Here is a 24,568-nt window from a genome sequence, read left to right on the forward strand (position 1 = left end):
AGCTCACAAATTGCCCAAGAAAACACATGGGATGTAACAGCCCATCTGACACGAATCAGAAAGACAGTGAAAATAGAAACAAAATCTGACAACACTCTGGTGGAAGGTTCTCTGCCCACAGCAGGAACAAGATTGTCTTTATGGTCCCTTCCCACCCAACCCATTCCCTGATAAATCAAAGGCTGTTGATAAAATAATGGAGTTTACTTTCTCCGGGTGCCACATTTCTCCCTAAACAACAAAACATAAACACAGAGACAGAAAATGCATAATTTCTCTTTGCAGCACAGGGTCAGGAGCGTGGAAATCCTGCTCCAGCAGGGGTTTAAGGCAACTGTGCCACAGACAGGAGTCAAACCCATCCCTGTAGGCAAAATAGAGGCACCTACCGCTCGTTGTGCTCCTGGTAGACCAGGCGGGACTTCTCCAGGAGGTACTTTTCCACATAAGCTCTGCAAGGAACAAACAAAACCGTTATCCCTCGACCCAATACTCGACTTAAACGAAGGCAGCTTCACCAGGGCTGTTGAGCCTCGGTACCCACACAAAGAACTTTCAGCCTTGTTTCACTTAGTTGTATAAATTTCTTCCTTGGCAGAACAAGCCCAATATTATGTTTGGCTTTTGAGGTTTTTTTGGTTTGATACGAAGCCAACACTAACTTGGATCTGAAAAACATGAGCTCAGATGCATCAGCCTCCGGGCAGGGAGAAATGTTGACGGCAAGGAAAGAGCTCAGATCCCTGTTCCATCCCAGTCCAGCTGCTCACAGCCCAGGAGTCGTGCACACGAGGAATATCTGCCTGCAAAACTCTGCAAGAGGCGACTTAAGCTGCGTTGCCATTCCCTCGTCCAGGAGAGCCACTTCCCACCAAAAATTCAAGTTCTAAACTCATGGCTGCAGTCAAACAAAACAAACAATTGGGAAAGCTCCTTATTGCAGTTTACATTTTCTCCTGAGAGCCTCCCCAACAAACATGTTCAATTTACATATTAAACCCTTCGTTCAAGCCTGGTGAGTTAAGCCAAGCCTCCCCAGGTTTTTTTCTTCCAAACAACCCTAACCAGTAATGACAGGGATTTAGAACCCCAAGCTCTAAGTGGCACTTTGATGATGGAGCTGTGTTTTTCCAGCTACAGATGCCCAGTGACGTGGCATCGACAGTAGGGGCCACGTAGGAACCGGGAAACCCAAGGAGTCTTGGGATGGTTGGACAAGGAGGTGCCTCTACACTCACTGCTCCAACATAAATGGGGCAGCCAGACCTATTTATTACTCACATCAAAATAATTGGCCCTTCCTTCCACTAAAAAATAAAATAGAAATCATTTGGATGTGCTGCAGAGGTTCTGTGATAATTCTTATGGCAACTTTTGGGAAAGGTCACTGGAAGTGGCAGATCCAAATCCCCACGGGATGGCCTTGCTGGACAGGAGGAGTAAAGACAGACAGACAGCAGAGCTGTGTTATTCCTCTGGTTGAAAGGTTTATTCCTGTGGGGAGGCTGAGAACAGTTTGTGGATATTTCTCACCAACAGGTAGGGGGGTTTTTTACATCCCCAATTTTTCCTTCCCAAGCCACACCATGGGTTCACTGCAGGGTCAGGGAACAGAGGAATGAGAAACATATTGGAGCATCCCAGATCCCACTGGTGGGATCCTACTGCATAACAGCTCAGACACTGCTGGACAACAGCCTGCCCCACGTCCATCCCCTTACAATTCATCCCTTCCCCTGTCAGTCATGATAACCCCCCCAAAAATCACTCTCATGCAACAATTTAGGTGGGAAACGTCTTCTAGAGGTCATCTGGTCCAAACCAGTTTTTAAATAGAGGGAGATTTGTAAATTTTTAAATTTTATTTTAGATTTTCCTTTTAATGGATTTTTCAATTTATTTTTTTGTAGATGCCCCTCTACTGCTGTTTTGGCCAAATGCTCCTTGCTTTGTGCAAAGGTTGTAATGAGTCCATGTCCCAAGAACAACATCCATCCCCTCCTGGGACAGGATGGTAAAAAGGAAAAAACAAATTGTGTCTTAAAAAGTTAATGTCTCCAAATGTTTTCTTTTTATTTACCATTCTCAACTACATAAATCGACCTTTAAGAGTGAAAAAAAAAAAGAGTTCTAAGGGGATGATTTTGTGTAAAACACTGATATAAGCACAGAGAACCTCCTGGGTGACAATACTGAAACCTGAAGCTGTTTATATGTATGTTTATATATATATATATATTTTTATATATATATTTCATACTCAAATCCCACCATGCCAAACACCCCAGCCCAGGGTGGGTGAAAGCGCCGGTTCCCTGCTATTTCTGACCTCTGAAGAGAGGAAAATTCTGATCTGGGGGTGCAAATTAGTCCCATCAGCAAAGCAAATGATGTGCAGAACACAGGGTGATAATTGATTTGGGTTGTGCTTAAAATCTGGGCTAAGTTTTTAAAAATATCTTCTTTCTATGGAAAAAAAACATGGCCTTGTATGCCAGGAAGAGCTGACATTTTTATTTAAACATGTTTTATTTTTACTGGGAGGGTACTGCAAGCTTAGAGTAGAGCACAGTCACATCACCCCGTGCAACCAAAGGCCAAGAAAACCCATTTTTTAAAAAGGAGAGAAAATTTCCCTTATTTTATGAACTAGAATGTATCAATGTAACGTTACAGGCACCTTTCTGCCAAATATAAATAGAGGCCACAACCACAGCGCTGCCACATCGAGCCAGGATAACACAGAGTTAAGGTTTTTGTTGGATTTCTGTTCCCCTGTGCTCCAGGAGGTATTAAAAAATGAGGTTTTAAAAGAACTGTGCAGCACAATTAAAGAAGAGGGGGAAAAAAAAAAAAGAACATCAGATTTGACGTAGGATGCAAAAGCAGCAGGAAGGGACACGGAGAACCCGAGCTCACTGCAAAATTAATGGCAGCTCTCGGTGTGCTGCTGTTCTGCTGGAAAACAACAAAAAAACTGAACAGCAATTCTCTCAAATACCAACAAAGTCCCAGCAAGAGATCTCTGAGCCAGCTGCAGGAATTACACAGCCCCTGGAATGTTGCTTCTACTCTGCATTTCTCCAACTGCATTAATTAACCTGGACAAAAAGCAGAGTTAACAAAGCCCTGCTCATTTAGAGCCAGCTCCAGGCCCTTGGTGATGACCTGTGTTAACGGGCTAAAGCCAAAGTCAGGTTTAGGGGGTTCCACACCCTGCTATGGGGGGGGCAGCCACAGCTTCTCTGGACAACCTGGGCCAGGGCCTCACCACCCTCACAAACAACAATTCCTTCCCAGAATCCCATCTAACCCTGCCCTCCAACAGTGGGAAGCCATTCCCCCTTGGCCTGTCTCTCCAGACCCTTGTCCCAAGCTCCTCTCCAGCTCTCTTGGAGCCCCCTTTAGGCACTGGAAGGGGCTTTAAGGTCTCCTGGAGCCTTCTCTTCTCCAGCTGAACACACCCAGATCACCCCCAGCCTGTCTCCAGAGCAGAGGGGCTCCAGCCCTCAGAGCAGCTCCGTGGTCTCCTCTGGACTTGCTCCAGCAGCTCCACGTCCTTGTGCTGTTGGACCCCAGAGCTGGAGGCAGCTCTGCAGGTGGGGTCTCACCTGAGTGGGGCAGAGGAGCAGAATCCTCCCTCCCCTCCTGCCCACGCTGTGGGATCAGCCCAGGGCATGGGGAGGTTCTGAGCTTCCAGGGTATGTGGAGCTTCCCATCCAGCACCACCCCAAATCCTTCTCCCCAGGGCTGCTCTCACCTGTCAGCTGCTGAAATAACCTGAGGAGAATGACACTGGAGACAAGTGTCTCCTTGCAATGGCCTGGGAGAATAAAAGAGGCCCTCACTGGTCAAGGGCTGGGTTAAAGAGAGATGTCAGGTTCGAGCCAGAAGCGTGTGGGGATTTAGGCAGCGACAAGAAGAGTTTGGTCCATCACCCCTGTGCCACCATCACACAGCCAGAGATGAAACCCACCCCTTGGCTTTCTCCTCCTGAGCTTGAGCCAGGCCGGTCGCTCCACCTCTACTGCCCGTCTGTGCTCCAGCCCCAACCCATCCCAGCTAGAACATTTCCCTTTCCTGCCTTAACTCTTGTCTGAAGAGGAAAACTTGCCTTTCAGCTTCATTATAAATTTGAGCCCGTGACTAAGCAGAGCTCCAATGGCTCCGAACCAGCTCAGGTGTGTTCTCACCTCAGCTCAGATACGCCGCCATCTCCACAGCAGTGGATTTGGATATACTCAAACCCAGGTATTTGTCTTTGCCTGTCTCCACTTTGGGAAACACTGGCCAAAAAAGTGAACCTCTTTTCCGTGTACCCCTATCAGAGCTGGTTTGGGTTTGAGCAGATCCAGCACCTCACCCGATTCCACTTACCCTCGCACGGTGCCCGTCTCCTGATAATTCACTTGGATGAACTTCCCAAAGCGACTGGAGTTGTTGTTATGGGCTGTTTTTGCATTTCCAAAAGCCTGTGGAAAGAGGGAGATGCCATCATTATGCTGGGAAAGCCACCACCTTGCCTTATTAACAACTTACTCAGGGGATGTTCCTATCCTTTAGAATGAATGGAAAGGAGTTGGGGGAAGTTTGCTGAGTGGTTCACAAAATAATCCCACGAGCTCCTGGGGACCATATTCCTTTGCTGTTTTGTATTCATGAAGAGCAGCTAAACACTGGTTAAAAATCAAGCATGGGCTGCACAACAGAGATTTAATATTGAAAGTTATTCCAGGCTGTATTAAAGCTGTGCTTTATTCATGTAAATAAATATAAACCTGCACTGCTCCAACAGGACTCTACATTTTAATGAGCTGGAGGAAGCTGCTTTTTAATTATATATGGAATTAGGGGGAAAAAATGCTTTGAAGGCCACTCAGATGTCAGACAACGTCAGAGACAGCCCCAGCACAACTTGGAGTATTTCAGCATCTCAGACACCCTCGTTTCCATTTGCTGCTCTTGCTTTCCCAAAATCTAAATGCTTTTAAGTCTATTATGCAAAGGTTTTATTCCAACCCTGTGAGGCACCAAGTGCACAGAGTCATTCCTTGCCATTTAGGAGAAATCTCTGAACTTAAACTGCTGTTTTCAGTTGTACCTAAATCACTTCAATAATCACCCAGACCACAGTGACAGGATCTGTCAAGGCACCAGGTCCAATTAATGCTTCATTTATTAAACCTGTTTTCATCCTCACCCACCTCTTCTTCTATGCCAAATTTACTTCAGATAATTATAATTTTAAGATAATTTGCAAGTGTTGCTCATGTATGGAACATTTCGTGTCGGGGCTTAACATCAGAGCCCAGCTCCCAGTAGATTTAGTCCCTACTCAGCTATTTATTAGAAAAGATTAAAAGGGCTTTACATCTATAATCTGAAGCTTTTCAAATGACCTTTGCAGATTTAACTCAGCAACCAAAAGCAGAATATAAAGGCCAAATGAGACGAGACCTTGGCGGAAGGGCACCGGACACCTCCGGTCCCTGCAGGATCCATGGCTCTTCCCAGGCTGGTCCATTCCACAGTCTGCTCGGATTTAATGATTTAAGCACCGACGGAATAACGAGGTGATTCTCCCCCCCCCCCCCATTTGAATCCAGGGATTTGTTTAAACTCAAGCTGTTGCATATGAATTCGCTTTAGTTGCCTAAAACAAGTTCTGGGATGGCCGAAACCTGCCGAGCGAGCAGATTCTGCCGGAGAGACGATTCCAGAACTCTGGAGATGATTCCAGAGCCGCAGCTCAGGAACGCTGCCCTGCAGAGGATTCACATCTTTTCAGGTTGCCCCCACTTTTTTCCTCCTTGTCCCTCCCCCAAAATCCTCCCCGCTCGCAGTGTCCCTCCCCTCCCCACCCACCAAGGACACCCACAGCCCCACTGAAGCCCCCAAAATTCTCCCTGAAAATCCAGCCACCCTCTGCCCAAAACAGGCATTTTGGTATTAGAAGATGGGACCTATTTCAGATTTCCAAAGGATTTACCTGTCCCCCAGGTAATTCAGCAAGCAGGGACACAGCAAGAAGCTTATAAGCAGAATATGTTGAGACTGAAAACATGCAAGAGCAGCACCTGGTACTTAGACATTAGTTTTAAATGATATTAAATTATGAGCATTTCCCTGCAATAGGATCATCCCTAATCTAAGACAGCATCTTAAGGCAAGGAGATAAATTTTCTATACACTTAATTAACGTTGCTCACCTAATTAACATTGCTCACTCGAGCCAGCAGCAAGATGAACCTGAACAGCCTAAACAGCAGGCAGCACTATTTTATATCATTTAAGAAATTTTCATCTAATTTAATAAAGAATTTAAGCAAAGAACAACATTAAAAGGATTTTCTAGTTCGACTCCCTGTGTTTGTACCTTAAGTAATTGCTCATGGAGAGAAACAAGGGCTATTTATTAGAATTTCTTTGGGAAGAGCCTTGCCCAGGAATAAGTCTTTTTTATTCTGTAGCAAGGAGGAGAAATACGGGAGTGGGGAACAGCAAGATTCCTCCTTTTTTTTAGGAGCTTTTTTCAGGATTAACACACCAGACCACATGATGCTTTATAACCCAAATGCCTACAGAAATCATGGCCCATAATATCCCCCTTTCAGGACTTTTCCTTCAGACTCTGGGTGACTCCTCGGCCCCAGCATGCTGGGAATGGGCCAACAAGGAGCTGAAGAAAGGCCTGGGGTTTGATTTGAGACAACTTAAGACATTTTTGGTTGGTTTCCTCACTGGGTTTCCTCAGCAGGACTGTTGGGCTATAAAAAAAAGGGCTGTTAATTCAGTTTATCCATGTCTAATCTCCATAGACCCGACCAGGACACCACGTTCCTCTGCAGGGGGGTAGAACGGAATAGTTCAGCCTCCAAAAAGTTCTAAATGAGTTAAAACTTGTCTCAAACAAATTCCCTTCTGTTCATACTATTGCCCTTTCCTGAGTCATTGACTCGAAGCTGCTGAGCAGCTCAACAGACACAACTCCCTGACAGCATTCCAAGGATTCTTGGGGAGACCGAAGCTTTTCCTGGCCAGGGCTCAACATTGCACGGGAAACAAAACTCAATACGTTCCTCTGTAGGAGCCCAGCATCCCTCTGGATGCAGTGCTGGGATCCAACAGCTTGGAGAAGGCAGAGGTGCACCAGCTCCATTCCTACAGCATGAGGAGATGCTTATCATGGATGGCAGGGAAAAAAGGAATTAGCAGTTTCCTGGCTAAATGCTCTAAGTTTCTCCTTGGATCTCCAGGATCCTGGAGGCTCCTGGTCTCTTCATTCTGCACTGAATATTGATGCAATCTGGATTAACAGCAGCCCACAGCCAGAATAAGGATTATTTTAATGGCTTTCCTGAAATAAGGTTATTTTCCAAACCTCTGCATCCAGGAAAACACCACGGTGACTTGTTCTTGCATGGCAATAAGATCACAGATTCCCAGGATCACTGAGGTTGGAAAAGACCTCCAAGACCATGCAGCCCACCCTGTGCCCCATCCCCACCTCGTCCCCCAGCCCAGAGCACTCAGTGCCACGTCCAGTCATTCCTTGGGCACCTCTGGGGATCAGGACTCCACCACCTCCCTGAGCAGCCCCTTCCAAAGCCTGACAGCCCTTTCCAGGAAGAAATTGCTCCTGAATTGAACCTCCTGAGCACACATCACTCCGTTTTTTCAGTGCCCCATGGCAATACAAACCACCAGTGTGTTTTCCTGGTCCTTTTCCAAATGAAAAGTGGGGCTGACTGTCAGGGTGGGGGCAGAGCAGGTGGGAATCCAGGTTCCTCAGGGACAGGAGCACTTGATTTATGAGTAAATTCTTCAGCAGAAGTCCCAGAGATGCCATTTGACATTCCCAAAGTGGTTCTAGGGAAGGCAGGATAAGGGTGGGACCTGCTCCTGCACCTCTAATTGGTGTTATTCTTCTGTTCTACACATAATCCAAACAATGTTATTCTTTATAGAATAACAGCAATATTCTCCTAAAGAAAACCAACTCCATGGCCCTATGGAATAAAAGCTGCATTCCCCTGTGGAATAAGTGTGAAAGGACTAGTGGAAATCCAGACCTCTACCAGCACATTTAAGGTCTCCAGCACTCAGAGGAGCCTCCAGCCCTCACCCTTAGAGGGACAAATAAATACATCATCATGTCTTTGCTATATAGAAAGAGAAATATATTAATGGTCAAGAGGTTTTAAATGGTTCCCCACCGTCTTGGAATAGAAATGGAATTTTTTAGAAAGCCATACCATGAACATCCCAGCAGAAAAGTAAGTCAGCTCCTTAAATCTCAGCTATGCCATCGTGGAATAGTTACATTAATAGTTATATTCCATGGTGGGGCACTGAAGGGACTGGGAGCAAGATTCCCTCATGTTCATTAATACCAGGGATAAGAAATAGGTTAATGTTAGACAAGAGAGTGTTGGAAGACTCGGATTCCCTGGTTCACTGTGAATTTTGGAATTCATGAATCAAATGTATTCATGAAGTATGAATGACTTGTAACTGCATGAGCAAGTTGGGAAGAGCTCAGGGAAAATCTACTGACCATCAAAATACAAGAGGGGCTGGAGAACTCCTGAGGGAACTGGGAGGGCTCAGCCTGGAGAAAAGGAGGCCCAGGAGGGATCTTCTCACTCTCTGCAACTCCCTGACAGGAGGGTGGAACCAGGTGGGGGTCGGGCTCTGCTCCCAGGGAACAAGGGACAGGATGAGAGGAAATGGCCTCAAGTTGAGCCAGGGGAGGGTTAGGATATTAGGAAGAATTTTTTCATGGAAAGGGTGGTCAGGCATTGGAAGGGCCTACCCAGGGAAGCTGTGGAGTCCCCATCCCTGGAAGTGTTCCAAAACCAAGTGGATGTGGCACTTGAGGCCATGGCTTAGTGGTGAACGTGGTGGTTGATGATGATCTTAAAGGTCTTCTCCTAATGATTCCCTGACTCCATGATGCACATCAGATGTGCATCCCATGCTTCACCTACAGCTCCTGTTGGAGAAACCCGGTGTGTGTGTCCACAAACAGCAGTGGTTTCAAACGTTCCCTGTTATTTCTTTCCATATCTGAGGGCTGTTTATCCCAATGTTCTCAACATTATTCTTGAAAAACATGCAAATTCATAGACACCTTCATTCCAAAAGACAAAAACACACAGGTTAAAAAAAGACCATACTGGAATTTCTGAATTTTAAGGTCTTTTTTTTTTTATGTGTCTGGGGCATTCACAAGTTATTCTCTGTAACCCCAAATTCCTTCCTGCATCCTGAAACACAAACACCTGAATGATAAAGATCATTTTCCCTCATTTTCATTCCACCTGCAGCCAAGCTCCCAGTACTCTCCTTGCCCTGTTCTATTGCTTTTTAACAGAAATATACTGAATTATGGCCAGGACACAAACTGCACGTAGACTCCTTGAGTCAGAGCCTCAGTAAATCCCCTGCAATTATTGCTCCTGCCCAGGGAAGTGCTTTTAAATCTTCAGCTCAGTGCCTGATAAACCCTCCCAGCCCAAACTGCTCTGGTAAAATGACACCACTTTGATGCATCTCCCAACTTTCTGTTCCCATGAGGAGCCACCTCTCTCCAGCAGAGACCACGATGCCTAAAGAAGCACCAAATTGGAAAAGTATGAGTGACAACTTGAATTCCTGCAAAGGCAAAGAGCTTTGATGGGAATCCTTCAGGCCGTGGTTCGGCACGGCCCAACAGTAGCACTGAAAATGTAATTTAGAGCCATCAAACAGGAGCCCAAGCGCAGACACCTCGGTGTGGAGCTCTCTCGGCTGTGGCTTCGTGTCCCACGCTGTCCCAGGGACCCAGCGCTGCTTTTGTGGGCAAAAGCACAAACCACAAAGTATTTATAGTGTTTGTGCTGCGACGCCTGAGCAGAGCCCTCCCCCTCGACAAGTGACCAGAGCCCTGAAACTGCCACACGCTGACCTTTCAAACCCTCTCAGCGTTTCTGTCACAGGGTTATTTTCTCCCCCACCCACTGCAGCACAATTGCAGAGTAAACAGCAATTTTCCATCTCAGAGAATCACAGAACCACAGCACAGTTTGGGTTGGAAGGGACCTTAAAGCTCATTCAGTTCCCCCCCTTGCTGTGGGTAGGGACACCTTCCACTATCCCAGGTTGCTCCAAGCCCCATCCAACCTGGCCTTCAACACTTCCAGGGATCCGAAGGCAGCCACAGCTTCTCTGGGCAACCTGTGCCAGGGCCTCACCACCCTCATACACAACAATTCCTTCCCAGTATCCCAACTAACCCTGCCCTCCAACAGTGGGAAGCCATTGCCCCTTGGCCTGTGCCTCCAGGCCCTTGTCCCAAGTCCCTCTCCAGCTCTCCTGGAGCCCCTTCAGGCACTGGAAGGGGCCCTGGAGCCTTCTCTTCTCCAGGTGAACACCCCCAGCTCTCCCAGCCTGGCTCCAGAGCAGAGGGGCTCCAGCCCTCAGAGCAGCTCCATGGCCTCCTCTGGACCCTTGAACCACAAAGGATGACAAACCAGCTACAACTCGAGGTCTATAATGACAAAATACTTCTGTTGTTGTTGTTGTTGTTTAAAAATTAATAATGTCACCAACATTGTAGAGAACACTTGGCTGTGGCCATGAGAAGTCTGTGAGGGGCAGGCAGGAGTTTGAAAAAAACCTACAAGTGCACATAGAGATCTAAAAATCTCCATGTCCCTCACACATATCAGGGTTTATATCCACATTTTAAGGTATTCCTCCTCAGTGCAACCCCCTAATTTAGTTGATAACCCCCATGGAATCTCCTGGTTGGCAACAACTACAGCACTTGGAAGGTTGTGGGAAATAAATGAACTCAGTATTTTTCAAAGAATTTGCAAAGTTCCAGCTGCTGCTGTTCCACAAGAAATGAGATGATGGTGATAATAACAAAACAATAATAGACCTATAGGTTCCTGCCTTGCAACACAAGCCTCAGCAGAACTTAGAAGCCCTCAAACCTCCAGAAGCCCTGCACAGGCAGCTCTTCAAACTGTGGATTTGATCCATGGGGGGAATCCCAACTCCCTACTGAGCCAAGAAACAGTTCCTGTTCTGGGACAAGACCCTGAGCCCACCTGACCTGCTTTGAGCACAGATGGACCAATGTCCTCTGGAGGACCCTGCCCCCCTCAATTATCCTTCAGTTTTCATGTTTTTAGGAATCTCCTCACTATTCTGGTGCAGACAGAGCAGGGATATGGGACTCACATCTCCACACACTGCCTAGAAGAGAATCCAACCCTACACCAGTCAGAACATCCCTTTGGTGCTGTTTGCTTTCTGTGCTGCCTCCCCGAAATTTGGCTTATGAGCTTCTCAAAAATCAGTAATGCCATTTCTTAAGCTGGTGCAGCAACAAAAGACACACCTCTGTCCTCTCCCTGCTCTCCATTCTCCACTAAAGAACCTTTCTACATGACCTACCAACACTTCAGATGGGGAAAGGCCAGAGGATAAAGGCACCTGGGAAGTGCTGATGAGACCTCTCCTCACCCCCTCCCCATGTGGAGCACATGGAGAACAGATCCATATGGACAGGCTTCCAAAGATTCTCTGAAGAGCCAAAACCACATTTAAGGGGCCTCCCTGCTCCAATCCAACCTCTCATTTGTTCCATTTAGGAAGGTTAAAACACTCTCCACCCCACCACTGACACTCTCAGTCAATGACGGCGCAGCCACCGCTACACAGAACTGAACTTGGTGGGATTCTCCCAATAAAAGCACAGCAAATCCCTCATTCCGTAGTTACAGTCACTGAACAACAGCCAAGTGAGTTCTAACCATGAACAGCCAAACCCTCTTGTAATTAAACTGATGGATAAAACACGACTCCCATGATGCACACGAGGAAACAGCGCTTTTAACTTTTTTTTTCTCCTTGCAGACAGTTTATGCCAACTGAAACTGTCCTGTCACTGGAAAACACTTGCACTGACCCTACCTGGGATGAAAACAGACTATCCAAGGGCAGCATATCCACCCTCTGCAGAATCAAGTCACCATCACAGAATCATGGAATATCCTGAGCTGGAAGGGATCCATAGGGCTCAAGTCCAGCTCCTGGCCCTGCACAGACACCCCAACAATCCCACCCTGTGCCTGAGAGTGTTGTCCAAACACTTCTTGAGCTCTGGCAGCCTTGGGGCCATGACCACTGCCCTGGGGAGCCTGTTCAGTGCCCAACCACCCTCTGGGAGAAGAACCTTTTCCTGATATCCACCCCAAACGCCCCGACACAGCTCCAGTTGCTCCCTCAGGTCCTGTCACCTCTCACACAGAGCTCAGTGCATGACACAATTAACTAACAATTTTTTGCAGCAATTAGGCTTCAAATTAAGGCTCAGTTCTGACTGTTTGTCTTTGTGCATGTAGAGTTCCCACTCCCAATACAAATATGGAAGAGAAGGACTTTTCATGGGAGAGCAGCACTTGGAGAAAGTTTAGGGGCCAGTTTAGTTGACTACAAGAAGTGCCAGTGTAATGGAAATCTCCAGAGCAACATTCCGGGGTGAGATACCTGAGATAAAGTTTTATAAACGTCACTTCAACACCCCCCTGTTTGGGAGATTTAAAGCTCTGCTCTATCAACTATGTAAGAACCAGGATTTGGTGTCTGCATTCCTGGCAAACGCTTCAATGTTGGCAGAATATTCCCCCTTTTCCCATATTTAAGCACAGGATCAAACCATTGCAGCTTCTTCCTTTTAAGTGTTGCTTTGGGGAAAAAAAAAAAAAAAGGAATTGCCACGAAACCACAATTCAAGAAAATAAAACCCCAAAACCACACCAAGGCCTCCGACCTAAGTCCTCTTCCCGAACAGGGACAGTTTTCCTACGTAAGTGCCGTGATGGGAAGAAAAGCCCGGCTGAGCTGGCAGATGGTCATGATCCAACACCGGCACGGATGGATCCTGGAGGCAGGGGCTGCCAAATCCGTCGGGTCTGGCTGACATTCCTGCTCCTCTGCTCATCGTTAATGTTTTTGTGCACGGGGTGGATGGCCCTGGGAAGAGCAGCCAAACGCTCGTGTTTTCCAGCGAACTCGCACACAGCGGTTGGGTGGAAAAAATCTTCATCCTGGCTTGAGCTTGGGATTTAGAGGAGTATCCCAGGATGAAGGTGGGAAGCTCAGAGTTACTGCAGTGACCACTCCACCTCCCAACAGTTACACTCTGCAGCAAAAGAACAAACTTCGCTCCATCAGGCACAGACAGCAAGTGGTCAACAGGTCACAGGATGGAGCAAAATCTCCTTAGCTGGTGCTTCAAGGGATTTTTTTGTACGACAGAGATACAATCCCAGAGCAATCAAATGGCTTGGAAACAAGTCGTGGTTTAAGCAGGAGAATTTCCACTCCCCCAATAGGCAATACAAGTACCATGAACAAGCACTGCACCAGGAACAAAGCACTGACAGATCAAAACCCTTTAATAGATACATTTCAAGAGATGGTCAAACAGGTTATAACCTACATCATGTTAGACTGTGTATTACTACAGCAAGTAGTTCCTCACCTTCCATAATGTCCTTATGCAGAGCTGGATTCAGCACAGAGAGTCACTAAAACTTCGCTGCAATTGCTTGAAATGACCCCGATGTTCTGAGGGCTGGAGCCTCTCCACTCTGGAGAGCAGGGTGGGAGAGCTGGGAGAGCTGGGGGTGCTCAGCTGGAGAAGAGAAGGCTCCAGGGAGACCTTACAGCCCCTTCCAGTGCCTAAAGGGGCTCCAAGAGAGCTGGAGAGGGACTTGGGAGAAGGGCCTAGAGGGACAGGCTGAGGGGAAATGGCTTCCCACTGTTGGAGGGCAGGGTTAGATGGGATATTGGGAAGGAATTCTTCCCTGTGAGGGTGGGGAGGTCCTGGCCCAGGTTGTCCAGAGAAGTTGTGGCTGCCCCATCCTTGGAAGGGGCCAGGTTGGATGGGGCTTGGAGCAAACTGGTCTAGTGGAAGGTGTCCCTGCCCATGGCAGAGGGTGGAACTTGAATGAGCTCTAAGGTCTCTTCCAACCAAAGCAGTCTGGAATTCCATGATAATACATTCTTTGAGAGATGACAACATCTGCAGCACCATGTTTGTCTTTTTTTTCTCCTCACAGTCTCCAAAGCTGTTGACCACTCGTGTCTCACCTGCCCTGAAACCCCTGGTTTCAGAAAACACAACTCTTCCATTTCCAAAACCAGACAAACATCCACATGTTTCAGTGCTCTGCAGAACACGAGGGTAAATTCCTGCCTTCAGAGCATCTCCCTCTGATTTTAGCTCATCCAGCATGGAAGCTGTACAGAGTCACTCCTCAACCAGGGCTTCACATGTTCCCCAGAGGAACACGGACTGGGGGCTTTTTGGCCAGGAGCAGGTTGCCTTGGGAACACTGATGTTCCAAATGACACAACACACTAACCAGTACTACTGTTGAAGACATAACTTCCTTACACAAAACCATCCCTGCAGGAGAACAAGCTCTTAGCGCCGCTGTTGCTCCCTGACAGCTCTCGTGGCACTCGGAGGCTCCTGCTGGAGCTGTGACTCCCCAGTTTTAGAGCTGGTGATGACAGGTTGGTATCACTTGAGCTACAGCTCTTGCTGTCACACTGCTGCTTCAGGGGGTGGAGCTGTGGACCCTCAGCCTGAGGGCAGATGGGAAGCAACCCAGAATCCCAGAACATTCTGAGCTGGAAGGGATCCACAAGGATCATCGAGTCTGGCTCATAGTGAATGGCCCATACAGGGATCAAACCCTCAACCCGGGTGTTATCAGCACCACACTCTGACCAACTGAGCCCCCATCAAAGCCTGGGGAGCTCTTGTGGAAGAGAAGCATCTCCAACTCAGTATCACCTCAGCTGAACCAGGAGGCCCTGCCCAGATAGAAGCGAAACGTTGCCCGTTGGCAAGAGACTCCCTCGACAGGCACCTTCACCAGCTTCCACCCCCTTCTCACCAACCATCACCCTCTAATCCAGGGAGAGGGATCTGGGCTTGGCCACTCTCCAGCCCCTGGAGGAGGCCTCTCAAGGTCCCTTCAAAACTGTAGGGTTTTTTCCTTCTTTTTTTGAATATAATGATTCGACGTGGGGCCATAAATGTTTGGAAAAGAAGTTTCAACTTCCTATTGCATTCTTGGATAGCCCAAAAAATGCTCATAAAAAAAAAAAAAAAAAAAAAGAAAGAAGCATTCACTGCTTGCTCTGGTCTTGATCCAAGTTTTCCTGCAGTTTGTCACCAAAATTAATGCCACAAACCGAAAGGCAGGAGAAAGTGTCCCTCCCGTAACGCCTCCCCATCTGGAACCTCTTAGCAGAGGCTCAGAGCCCTGATGTATATTTGACACACAGAGTTTTTCCTGCTTTTCCCAGGAGAAATATGTGTAATGAAGAAAAACAAAAACACGTTAGCAGCAACCAAAACATACCACTGAAACCCGAGCCCCGCCTTGGCTCCTGCCCTGCTCTCCTTCCTCTCAGACCTCAGCCACTTTCTGCTGCTTACGGCCAAAAAACAACACCCAGCCGCCCTCCCCTCCAAAAAATAAAACCCAATAAAATCAGAGCTCTGCCCCTAAATCAACACAATCAGACCCACGTTTGTTTTCTGCCACGTAAAACATGGTACGAAGGAGGACGAGGTTAAACGGGAATACACACGTCTCCAGCCCTTCCCTGCTTTTCTGGGGGATTATATAAATAATCTGCAACTCTTCTTGACGCAATTCCAGAATTTCAAGCGCTATTGAGCAGCAGCATCAAGTTTCTGTGCCTCATCCACAGTTCAGAGGACTCACTCACACCACAGCAGCGCTGCCGGGCTCGTGTTTTCCAGCAGTGCAACATTCCAGTAGCCGTAGGCAGCTTTCGGATGTCCAAAGGATCCCTAAAAAAATCTCTTCCCCCTATTTGCACGCTTAAAAATGCTTATTAGGAAGTATTGGAATCAAAGAATCACAGGATCATTGAGGTGGGAAAAACCCTCCAAGGTCAACGAGTCCACCCTGTGCCCAATCCCCACCTTGTCCCCCAGCCCAGAGCACTGAGTGCCACGTCCAGTCATTCCTTGGACACCTCCAGGGGAGGGGACTCCACCACCTCCCTGGGCAGCCCCTTGCAGTGCCTGACAGTCCTTTCCATGAAGAAATTCCTCGTGATGTCCAACCTGAACCTCCCCCGGCACAGCCTGAGGCTGTTTCCTCTCATCCCTTGTTCCCTGGGAGCAGAGCCAACCCTCTCCCCCGGTTCCCCCCTCCTGTCAGGAAGTTGCAGAGATTGAGAAGGTCCCCCCTGAACCTCCTTTTCTCCAGGCTGAGCCCCCCCAGCTCCCTCAGCTGCTCCTCACACAACTGACTTTCCACAACACCTGCAGGAACCAGACTGATGTGGAGCACTGAAAAAATTATTATCTCATTGGATCATAATAAATCTCATTGAAAAAACTTAATTCGCCTATCAGGGCCCAGAATATTTGATAAGTGCCAAGAAAAAGAACAGCTGACACTGGTTATTTTTAGGGAGCAAAAAGTCTCAAAAATCAACATTTTCCTGTCAGGTATTTCTCTTAGGAGAGGATGCAAGTGATTAAAGTCTATTTTCAGTAAAAGAGGACAATCCCACAGGTCCCACCTGTCACCTTCCCAGAGGGATTCAATGTGGGTTTCCTTGGGGTCATGATGGAGACTAAACTGTAAACTTGCACAGGTTACTCAGTTGGGGGTAAATCTGACACCAGAGAAAGGAGCAGCTGCAGCAGGAACAGCCGATGCCCCGCGGCACGAGACGGGCACAGCCCTGGAATTCCGTCTGTCAGGAGAGAGGGCTGCAGGCAGGGAAGGAGCTTTCACTTCCAGGGCCACCCTGCCAAAACCACCTCTTTAGCTTTGTGCAATGTTCTTCTCTACTGCCAAGGCCGGGATTTCTGAGAACAGCTTTGGGTTCCTAAAGGCAAGAAAATCCAGCAGAGAAAGAAAGCCCTGAATTAATGAAACGAAGGGAAACGTGGGGAGATTTTATATTCCAACTTTCCACGCCGCAGAAAACACTGTCAAAGCCAACACAGGGATTTTTCCGTCGTCCACCTTTTCCCAGGCTGGCTTTGTAAAACACCAAGTGGTTGCGATGGTGTGTTGGGAGCATCTTCTCCAGCTTTTTGGAAAGGGAAGGAGTCCAACCAAGCCATCTGTTGGTGTGCCAGCACGGACGTGTTTGCATTCCAAGGATGCAGAGCCCTCGCTGCTCCTTCTCCCTGCATGAAGACGAGCAGCAGCTCTTCATCATCCACCTTGGCCAAGCAAGAGAGATCATAAAGTGGGGACTGGAAAGCCCCTTGGTTCAAGCCCAGGGGTTTCCATGCAAATATTAAGAAATGTAGTTTGAGGTTGTATCTTCCATTAAGGTGCAGGATTTTTTAGCAACACTTCAAGTGCTAATTTGTGCAGTCACCATACACATCCCATATCTCTGCAAGGCTTCAAGGAGCAAAGGGCCTGCCCAAACCCCTCCACTTGGCATTGATTGACCCCAAATGGAGCAAAGCAGAGGAAAGAATGCAAGCCCAATTTTTAGAGCAGGATCTGAGCTCCACTCAACCTCCTCCTGGGATCTCCCCCCACCAGTTGCAATATGTCTTCCAAATTTCATGGCACTGACCCTGAGGTGCTCCCAGATGTGAGGAGAGCAGGGAAGGGAAGCAGAAGGAAGATGCTGTGTCACTGAGGACACCTAAGAACAAATTAACCCTCCAAAGGCATTTAACAGCATTTAACTTTGCCACCTCCTGAAGAACACAGGACAGTGTATGTGCAGCAACACATTTCAAGTGCAAGATACTCCACAGAAGGGGTGTGATGGAGGGAGAGCCGGGAGCTGCTCCCAGCAGGCGGGCGCTGCTCCATTGGCTGCACTGGGAGCTGTGCAGGAGTTTCTGCTGCGACACTCGGCACAGTGACAGGGGAGAAATGCAGCAGATCCACTTGGAAAATTCCCAGGGGCATTGCCTGCCTGAGCAAAGGCAAACCAGGCTTCGTTATCCAATTAATTTCAAAGCTTTGTGAGAGTACACGCTCCTTAAATTCCCTCTCCTCTGTTTCCCTGAAACGGTGCTTTCCACTCCACAGATATTCACAGAATCACACCTAGTATATTATACCAGCTTTTCTGTTCCCTCACCCCCACCCAGCCTGACAAACCCTCCCTGATCACCCTCTACCCTGACCACACTCAGCTGACATGTTCCCTCTCCATCATGGAGCAACTAAACAAAGGGTTTACAACTCCCCTCGTAGAAACCCGAAAGCTTTACAACAGTAAAATCCAGACCAGCATTTCTTCATTCAGCCTTTGAACAATCACCACAGTCTGTTTAAGCCTTTTGGTAACTCTTCTGTAACTAAATATACAGCACATAAAGTATAATCACAAGCTGTTGTCGGTATCAAAGGAGTTGCGATGGGACACAGAGGGAGGTGGGAAATTTTGTAGCCAAATGTAACAGTATCTTTAACCAGCCGAACCGGAATAGCTGGAAAACCCAGCCAGGATTTCAGTACGACTCCTCTGCCAGGCTGAGACAAACTCAAGGACAAATTCACAGTGTGTTTTCTGAATTTAGGAAGAGATTCATCAGTTGAACCCAACGGGAGAAAAGGATCTTTACGCAGAGGAGCCCAGGGACGTGAAAAGGAAGGGGGAAAACAAGCACTCCCTGTGCTGAGCAGTGATACATAATTTATAGCCGAAATAAAACCACATTCCCAGCTTTTATTGGGAAGTGAGCAGTGACCTGACACACAGCAGCACATCAGAATGAAGAGGGGGTCAGCACTAATGACACTTGGTTTGTAGAAACGAACTGAGAACCAGCAATTATTTGCAAGGAAAGGAGCTGTTGGCGCTCCGGCACTTGCTCCAGGATGGAGGATGGAACGCCGGAGCGTTCCTGCCTGCAGGACCGAGGGCAGAACCATGCCCAAAGGCACAACTTCAGCTCTCCAGCCATGACAAACATCAGCCTTGACTGACACAGAGCTTCCTGAGGGTCAATGAGACTGCACAACGACTGAGCCAACAGGGAATTTTTGTGTTCTCGATAAAGAACAACAGACAAATTCACATCCAAACCCACAGTTTTGATGCCTTGGATCTCCCTTCACGAGGCAGAGCTACAGAGATCATGGTTTCCATGATTTTAATCCAACTCGTGTGTGTGTAGGAATCAGACTGGGAGGTGTCTGAGATCCAGATCTCACTTTCTCCATTAACCACTTCCAAAGCCTTTATTCCACACGTGGAGCTATAAAGTCCCTGCTGTCAGACAACAATCTCATCATACACCATCCAAATCTGAGGCTGCTGAGAAAGTCAAGGACACCATCGCTCCCGTGGTCATTGTAGAGTCTAAATATCTCCACAAATATCACCTGGAGGGATTTGGAAAGATTTTATGGGGATAGGGCTGAAAGATCCCTCCCTTAAACAATTTAGTACCCGTCACCCTGAAAGTGGGGTTGAAGGAAGGGGCCCAGCCACTCTGGTTGCCTTTGGGATGATAAGAAGGTTTAAATAATAAATTCACATGATTCTGTTTCCTTTTTGCACTACAAAATGCAGGCAGGATGTAGCAGGAATTGCTGCAGTGCATCTGTTTATCCCAGTGGGAAAGATGGGGATGCTGCTCCTGCTGGTTCACTCACAGCAGCTTTATAACCCCCCCAAAAAAACCCATCAGTGGGAGCTAAGGAGGGGTTTGTTTGCCTCTTTAAAGCAAAGGTATTAAATGTATTTCTTCACTGACCTTAATCAGCAAGTGAAACACTCCATTCAAAAATGAAACTCGTGTGCAAACAGCATTTCTCCTCCAGACAGCTCTGCCTGCAGCTCAGGAGAGTGGCAAAGGAAACCAAACCACTGACAAAAAGGAAACCACAGAAAGAAACCTTTCTTTCTCTTGCTGAGCCTCATCCTCTTGTTTATAACTCCCAAGGAAAACAGCAGCACGATTGTCCTACCTCGTGCTGGCCAGATTTCAGCAGGAAGGCTTCGGTCACCCGGCTCCGGCATCCAATTCCCAAGGCCTTACCCCGCTCATCTCCTTTTCACTGCTCCTGCTCCCCTTGGATGACATCCAGGACCAGGGGAGCTACTGAAAACTCACCAGGTTAAAGTTACTGTAAGAATTAAAACCCAGGTGGAAATTGAAAGAAGGTAGGAAAAAAAAAAAAATCCCACAATATTGGGGACTGTACAAAAAAAGAGGGGGAAAAAAAGGAGGGAATTGGTGCTAATGAGCTCCAAAATCAAAGTTTGACAAGTGATGCTGAACAACATTACCTTAAGAGGTTCCCACCTATACTCTGCTGCTCCCTGGGATGCAGAACAAATACATGGGGGATCCTATTTCCAACTGGATCAAGATCCTGGGACGCAGCACACAAATATATGGAGGATCCTATTCCCAACAGGATCAAGATCCTGAACCAGCCTAAAAACATTACTGCATTTGCAATTCTTCCAGTGCCACTTTAGAAAACAAACACATCAAAGATAACTCAGGTGAGAGGTAGAAAGAGGTGGGGAAATATGTCCATGGAATTATCCACACATTTAGGTCCTGACTCACAGAATTTCACCTTCCTCATCCTCTTTAGCCTGGCCCTGGCACCGCCCCAGCAAGATGCACAAAATTAAACTGAGCTGATTCAATGGCAAGGAAGAAAATAGGAGCAAAAAATAAACCACCACAACTTCTCCTGAAGACTCTCTGAGCAGTGGAAGTGCCCTGCCCCAGTGGCATCCTGGGCCATAGGAATTGGGCTCCTAAGAAATTCAAGTGTGGATCTGGCAATTGGAGGATGAAGTCAAATCAATTGTGGTTTGAATCAAGTCAAACAAATGGGAATCCTCCCAACCCAACCCATTCCTTGGTTCCATGAAACACAGTGTCTTCTTTCAAAGCATAAACTTAATAAATCCTCAAAGCATAAACCCGAACCTATCCTACTTTTTACTCAACAGTAAGTCCAAACCTATTTTCCAGTTGAAAGCTCGAACCTTAATTAAACTCTTTGGAAAAATTAGTGGTGAAGATCTTACGACGCGATAACCGTAAAGCAATTTAAAAATTACAGCCATTAAATCAAAATACAAACTTAGGGCTCCTTCAATATTTGCTTTTATGCCTTAAGCCAGGAGGTGAGACGTCCTAGTTATTCCAAAAGCTCCTCCCAGCTCCATTTCTCCCGCCGAACAGACGCAACTGATACATAAAAGCAGAAATATTTTGCTTACTCGTAATTGTGTCTTAATGAAGCTTTCACAGCACCAAAACCCCACCGAGGGCAGACCATCTAATGGCCCACAAGGGTTTTGCAGCCTAAATGGAAAGCAAAAAGCCTGAGTGTTCCTGGAGGTCCCGCTGCCGGGGCCGATGCCGCGGGAGCCTCGTCGAGAGCTCACAGATGTCTTTAAAAGCCCTGTGATCAATAAAGTGCAATTAAAAAACTTAGTCAAGGGGGGGCTGCTAATGTGGGGGTGATTAGGGAGGCGGTGAGCCACGCTAGGCTGAGCTTTAAAATCAGCCCCAGTGACAACCATTCAGATTTAGAGGTGCAGATATTAGGAGAATAAGGTATTTTTATTTAATATTTCTATATCTAGCGTATATATTGCTTTGATGTTTGTATATCTCATATGTTACACAGCGAGGTTTTTAATTAATCTGGTTCCTATTTATATTACGTATTTATTTGCTTTCAATATATCCAGTAGTTGGCAGTTTAGGAAACGTGTGTTTGTTGAAGGATAATGAGAGGGATCCCTGATCTACAAGGAAGCACGGCCAGTCCCACTGAACTAAGGCTGTTCCCATCCCCCCTGTGCCTCACTGCTCTGCTGAGAGGATGCACCAAAATTCAGAGTAACCCCAACTGATGTTCTTTACCATTGCAGGAAGAATGTGTCACTCAGTCCTCGCTCAGCCATAACTGCCTTGTCCATCAGACAGTGCACCAACTCACCCATCCAAGGGAGCATCCACTCTGTCCATAACCCGATAAATCCAATTATTAACCCCAGCAGAAACCCAGGCTAACACCAACATGTTGGGGGGTTTTTTTAAAAGCATGTTTTCTCTCAGCTTCGTTGAAATTATTTGGCTTTCCTGGAGCAGATGAAAACCAGATGTTGGAGAGAGGGAAGGGCCGCACGAGCCAGGAAGAAAAACCCGGGACATCACCAGGCAGGTCGCACCCACTCATTACCCACGTAATTCCCTTCTGCAGGACGTTATTTAGACTGCATCTCTGTTATTACAAATATTCCAGTTGGGATGTAATTCCAGAAGGCTCCGTTGTGTCCCCCACAGCCCAAAGCAGCACGCGAGGCCGAAGGCGCCAGCACCGTTTCCTTGTGCTGTGTGAGCACTTTGGGAAGCTCCGCTCCCATCTCCTGGCGTTAATGCCAAGATTACGCTCTGTAATCCCCCCTGGAGCAGCCCAAGCCCAGGATTAATCCAGGCTTAACAGCTCTTGGATGACCACTTGTTAGGCTGAGAACATGCAAGAAGCAAAGGACCTTGTGCCCACGGACAGTTTGGGAAATTCCACTGCAGAAAGGAAGGTGGATCCTCATCTGCACAAGCAGAGCAGCAGGACTTGGGTTATCCATCATTTTAAGTGGCCACACGATGCAAAAATGGGGAGTAAAAGTAAATTCTGGGTGAATTTAGACCAGACTGGCCATTTGCACGGGCAGCTGGAACGGCAGGTGAGCACCACAGGGAACTCTTACACAGATTTCACAAAGGACTCAGAAGCTCTGTGCTCTCGTCACAATTTTTTTCCCATTATTTCCCCATTTAATGCTAATCCAACACTTGTCCAATAGAATATTCAGATTGAAAGCAAACATCCAGTGGTAGTCAAGAGGATGCAGGAGCAGCTCCTTCCGTGCTTCCATTAGCAGGAAAAAAAGGAAGGAAAAGGGGGAAAACGAGCCTTGTGCTGTATTTGCTCCACAAATATCCCTGCCCAGCATCACATCCCCTGCCAGCACCGCTGGGAATTCCAGATCATCCTTATCCCAGCGCTGAGCAAATGCTGTTCCAAGGGATTCACCGGAATTCCTTTAAAATTGAATGAATCAATTAAGTAAATATAAATTTCACCTCCTAGTGACGTGCCCAAATACTGGAGCAGCATCTCCAGTTATCTGACATAACATACAACTAACACACCTCACCCTTCATTAACACATGCACTAATTAACATATTGCACAAATTGCCAGTGCTAAATACTCCCCCAAATAACTGAGGTGTCCATCCCAGCTGTGCTTTTCCAGAGCACAAAGGGTTTACTTGGTTTAGAGCTTGACGGTGAAGGTACAATAAAGCTTTTTACTTGATTAATTATTTGGGGGATTCTGCACAACACCAGCAATGCAGATTTTTCTCTACATATATGAATATAGATGTATTACTAATACATAAATTACTATAGGACATATTAATATATATTAATTTGGATTTTTATGTGTCACCACCAATGCAGATTTCTCTGAGTGTATATATACTATTATATTACTATTATACTACGTATATTAATACAGCACATATCTGTTATTTTAGACTTCTATATGACACCTGCAATACACACTTGTTTGGGCATAAGTATATAATTATATTAATATTGCATTACATATATTATTAGAGGAGATATTATTTTATGTATGACTTCAGACTTTTATGTGACACTTGCAATGCAGATTAATGTGTGTATATACATAAAATTACATTACAAATATATTATTATATTACATATATTTGGACTTTTATGTGACACTTGCAATGCAGATTTGTGTGTGTATTCATAGGATTAATAACATATTACATACATTATTATTATTATTATAGCAGATATTAACATTTATTATCATTATAGGAGACATTATTTTTATTATTATGTATTTATTATTTTTTACTTTTATGTGACACCTGCAATGCAGAGTTGTGTGTGCATTCATATAATATATGTAATATAATATTAATTATTAGAGCAGATATTGACATTATTATTATTATTATTATTATTATTATTATTATTATTGGAGACATTATACACATTTATTATTTTGGACTTTTACCTGGCACCTGGCAATGCAGATTTGTGTGTGTATTCAAAGAATTACCATCATCATCATCATCATCATTATTACAATATATTAATATTACAGACTAGTTATTATTATTGTTTATTATGACTATTTAAAACTTTTATAGGACACTTGCAATGCATATTTGTGTGTGTATTATTGCTGTTATTATTGGATATATTATTAATATTGTTGTGTTATTATTAGTATTAGTATTAGTAGTAGTAGTATTAGTATTATATAATTTAGGACTTGGTTCTGCCCCCTGCAATGCCCATTTCTGTGTGTTCTTTTGTATGAAATTTCCCCAAACTCACCAAACTCCACCCCAGGTTTTCCTCCAGCTGCTCTTTGGAGGACTGAAACTGAATTCCTCATTATGGTTCTCCCTGGAATATACATCCCGGTGCC

The 24,568-nt window shown here is 46.3% G+C and overlaps 1 protein-coding gene across 7 annotated transcripts in view; it reads right to left on the reverse strand.

Annotated features, from left to right (window-relative positions):
• The window catches only part of MYO9A (myosin IXA), a 168,803-nt gene that overhangs the window by 103,327 nt on the left and 40,908 nt on the right, over positions 1 to 24,568 (reverse strand). For all 7 annotated transcript variants that reach the window (XM_027657759.1, XM_027657762.1, XM_027657760.1 and 4 more), the window contains 2 exons: positions 4,378 to 4,472; positions 390 to 452 (listed from right to left, as the gene is read on the reverse strand). In XM_027657759.1, coding sequence (XP_027513560.1) covers positions 390 to 452; positions 4,378 to 4,472 — 158 coding nt within the window. The remainder of the gene's footprint in view (positions 1 to 389; positions 453 to 4,377; positions 4,473 to 24,568) is intronic.

Source organism: Corapipo altera, unplaced genomic scaffold (genome assembly GCF_003945725.1).
Source record: "Corapipo altera isolate COAL_440 unplaced genomic scaffold, ASM394572v1 308, whole genome shotgun sequence".
Taxonomy (NCBI): Eukaryota; Metazoa; Chordata; class Aves; order Passeriformes; family Pipridae; genus Corapipo; species Corapipo altera.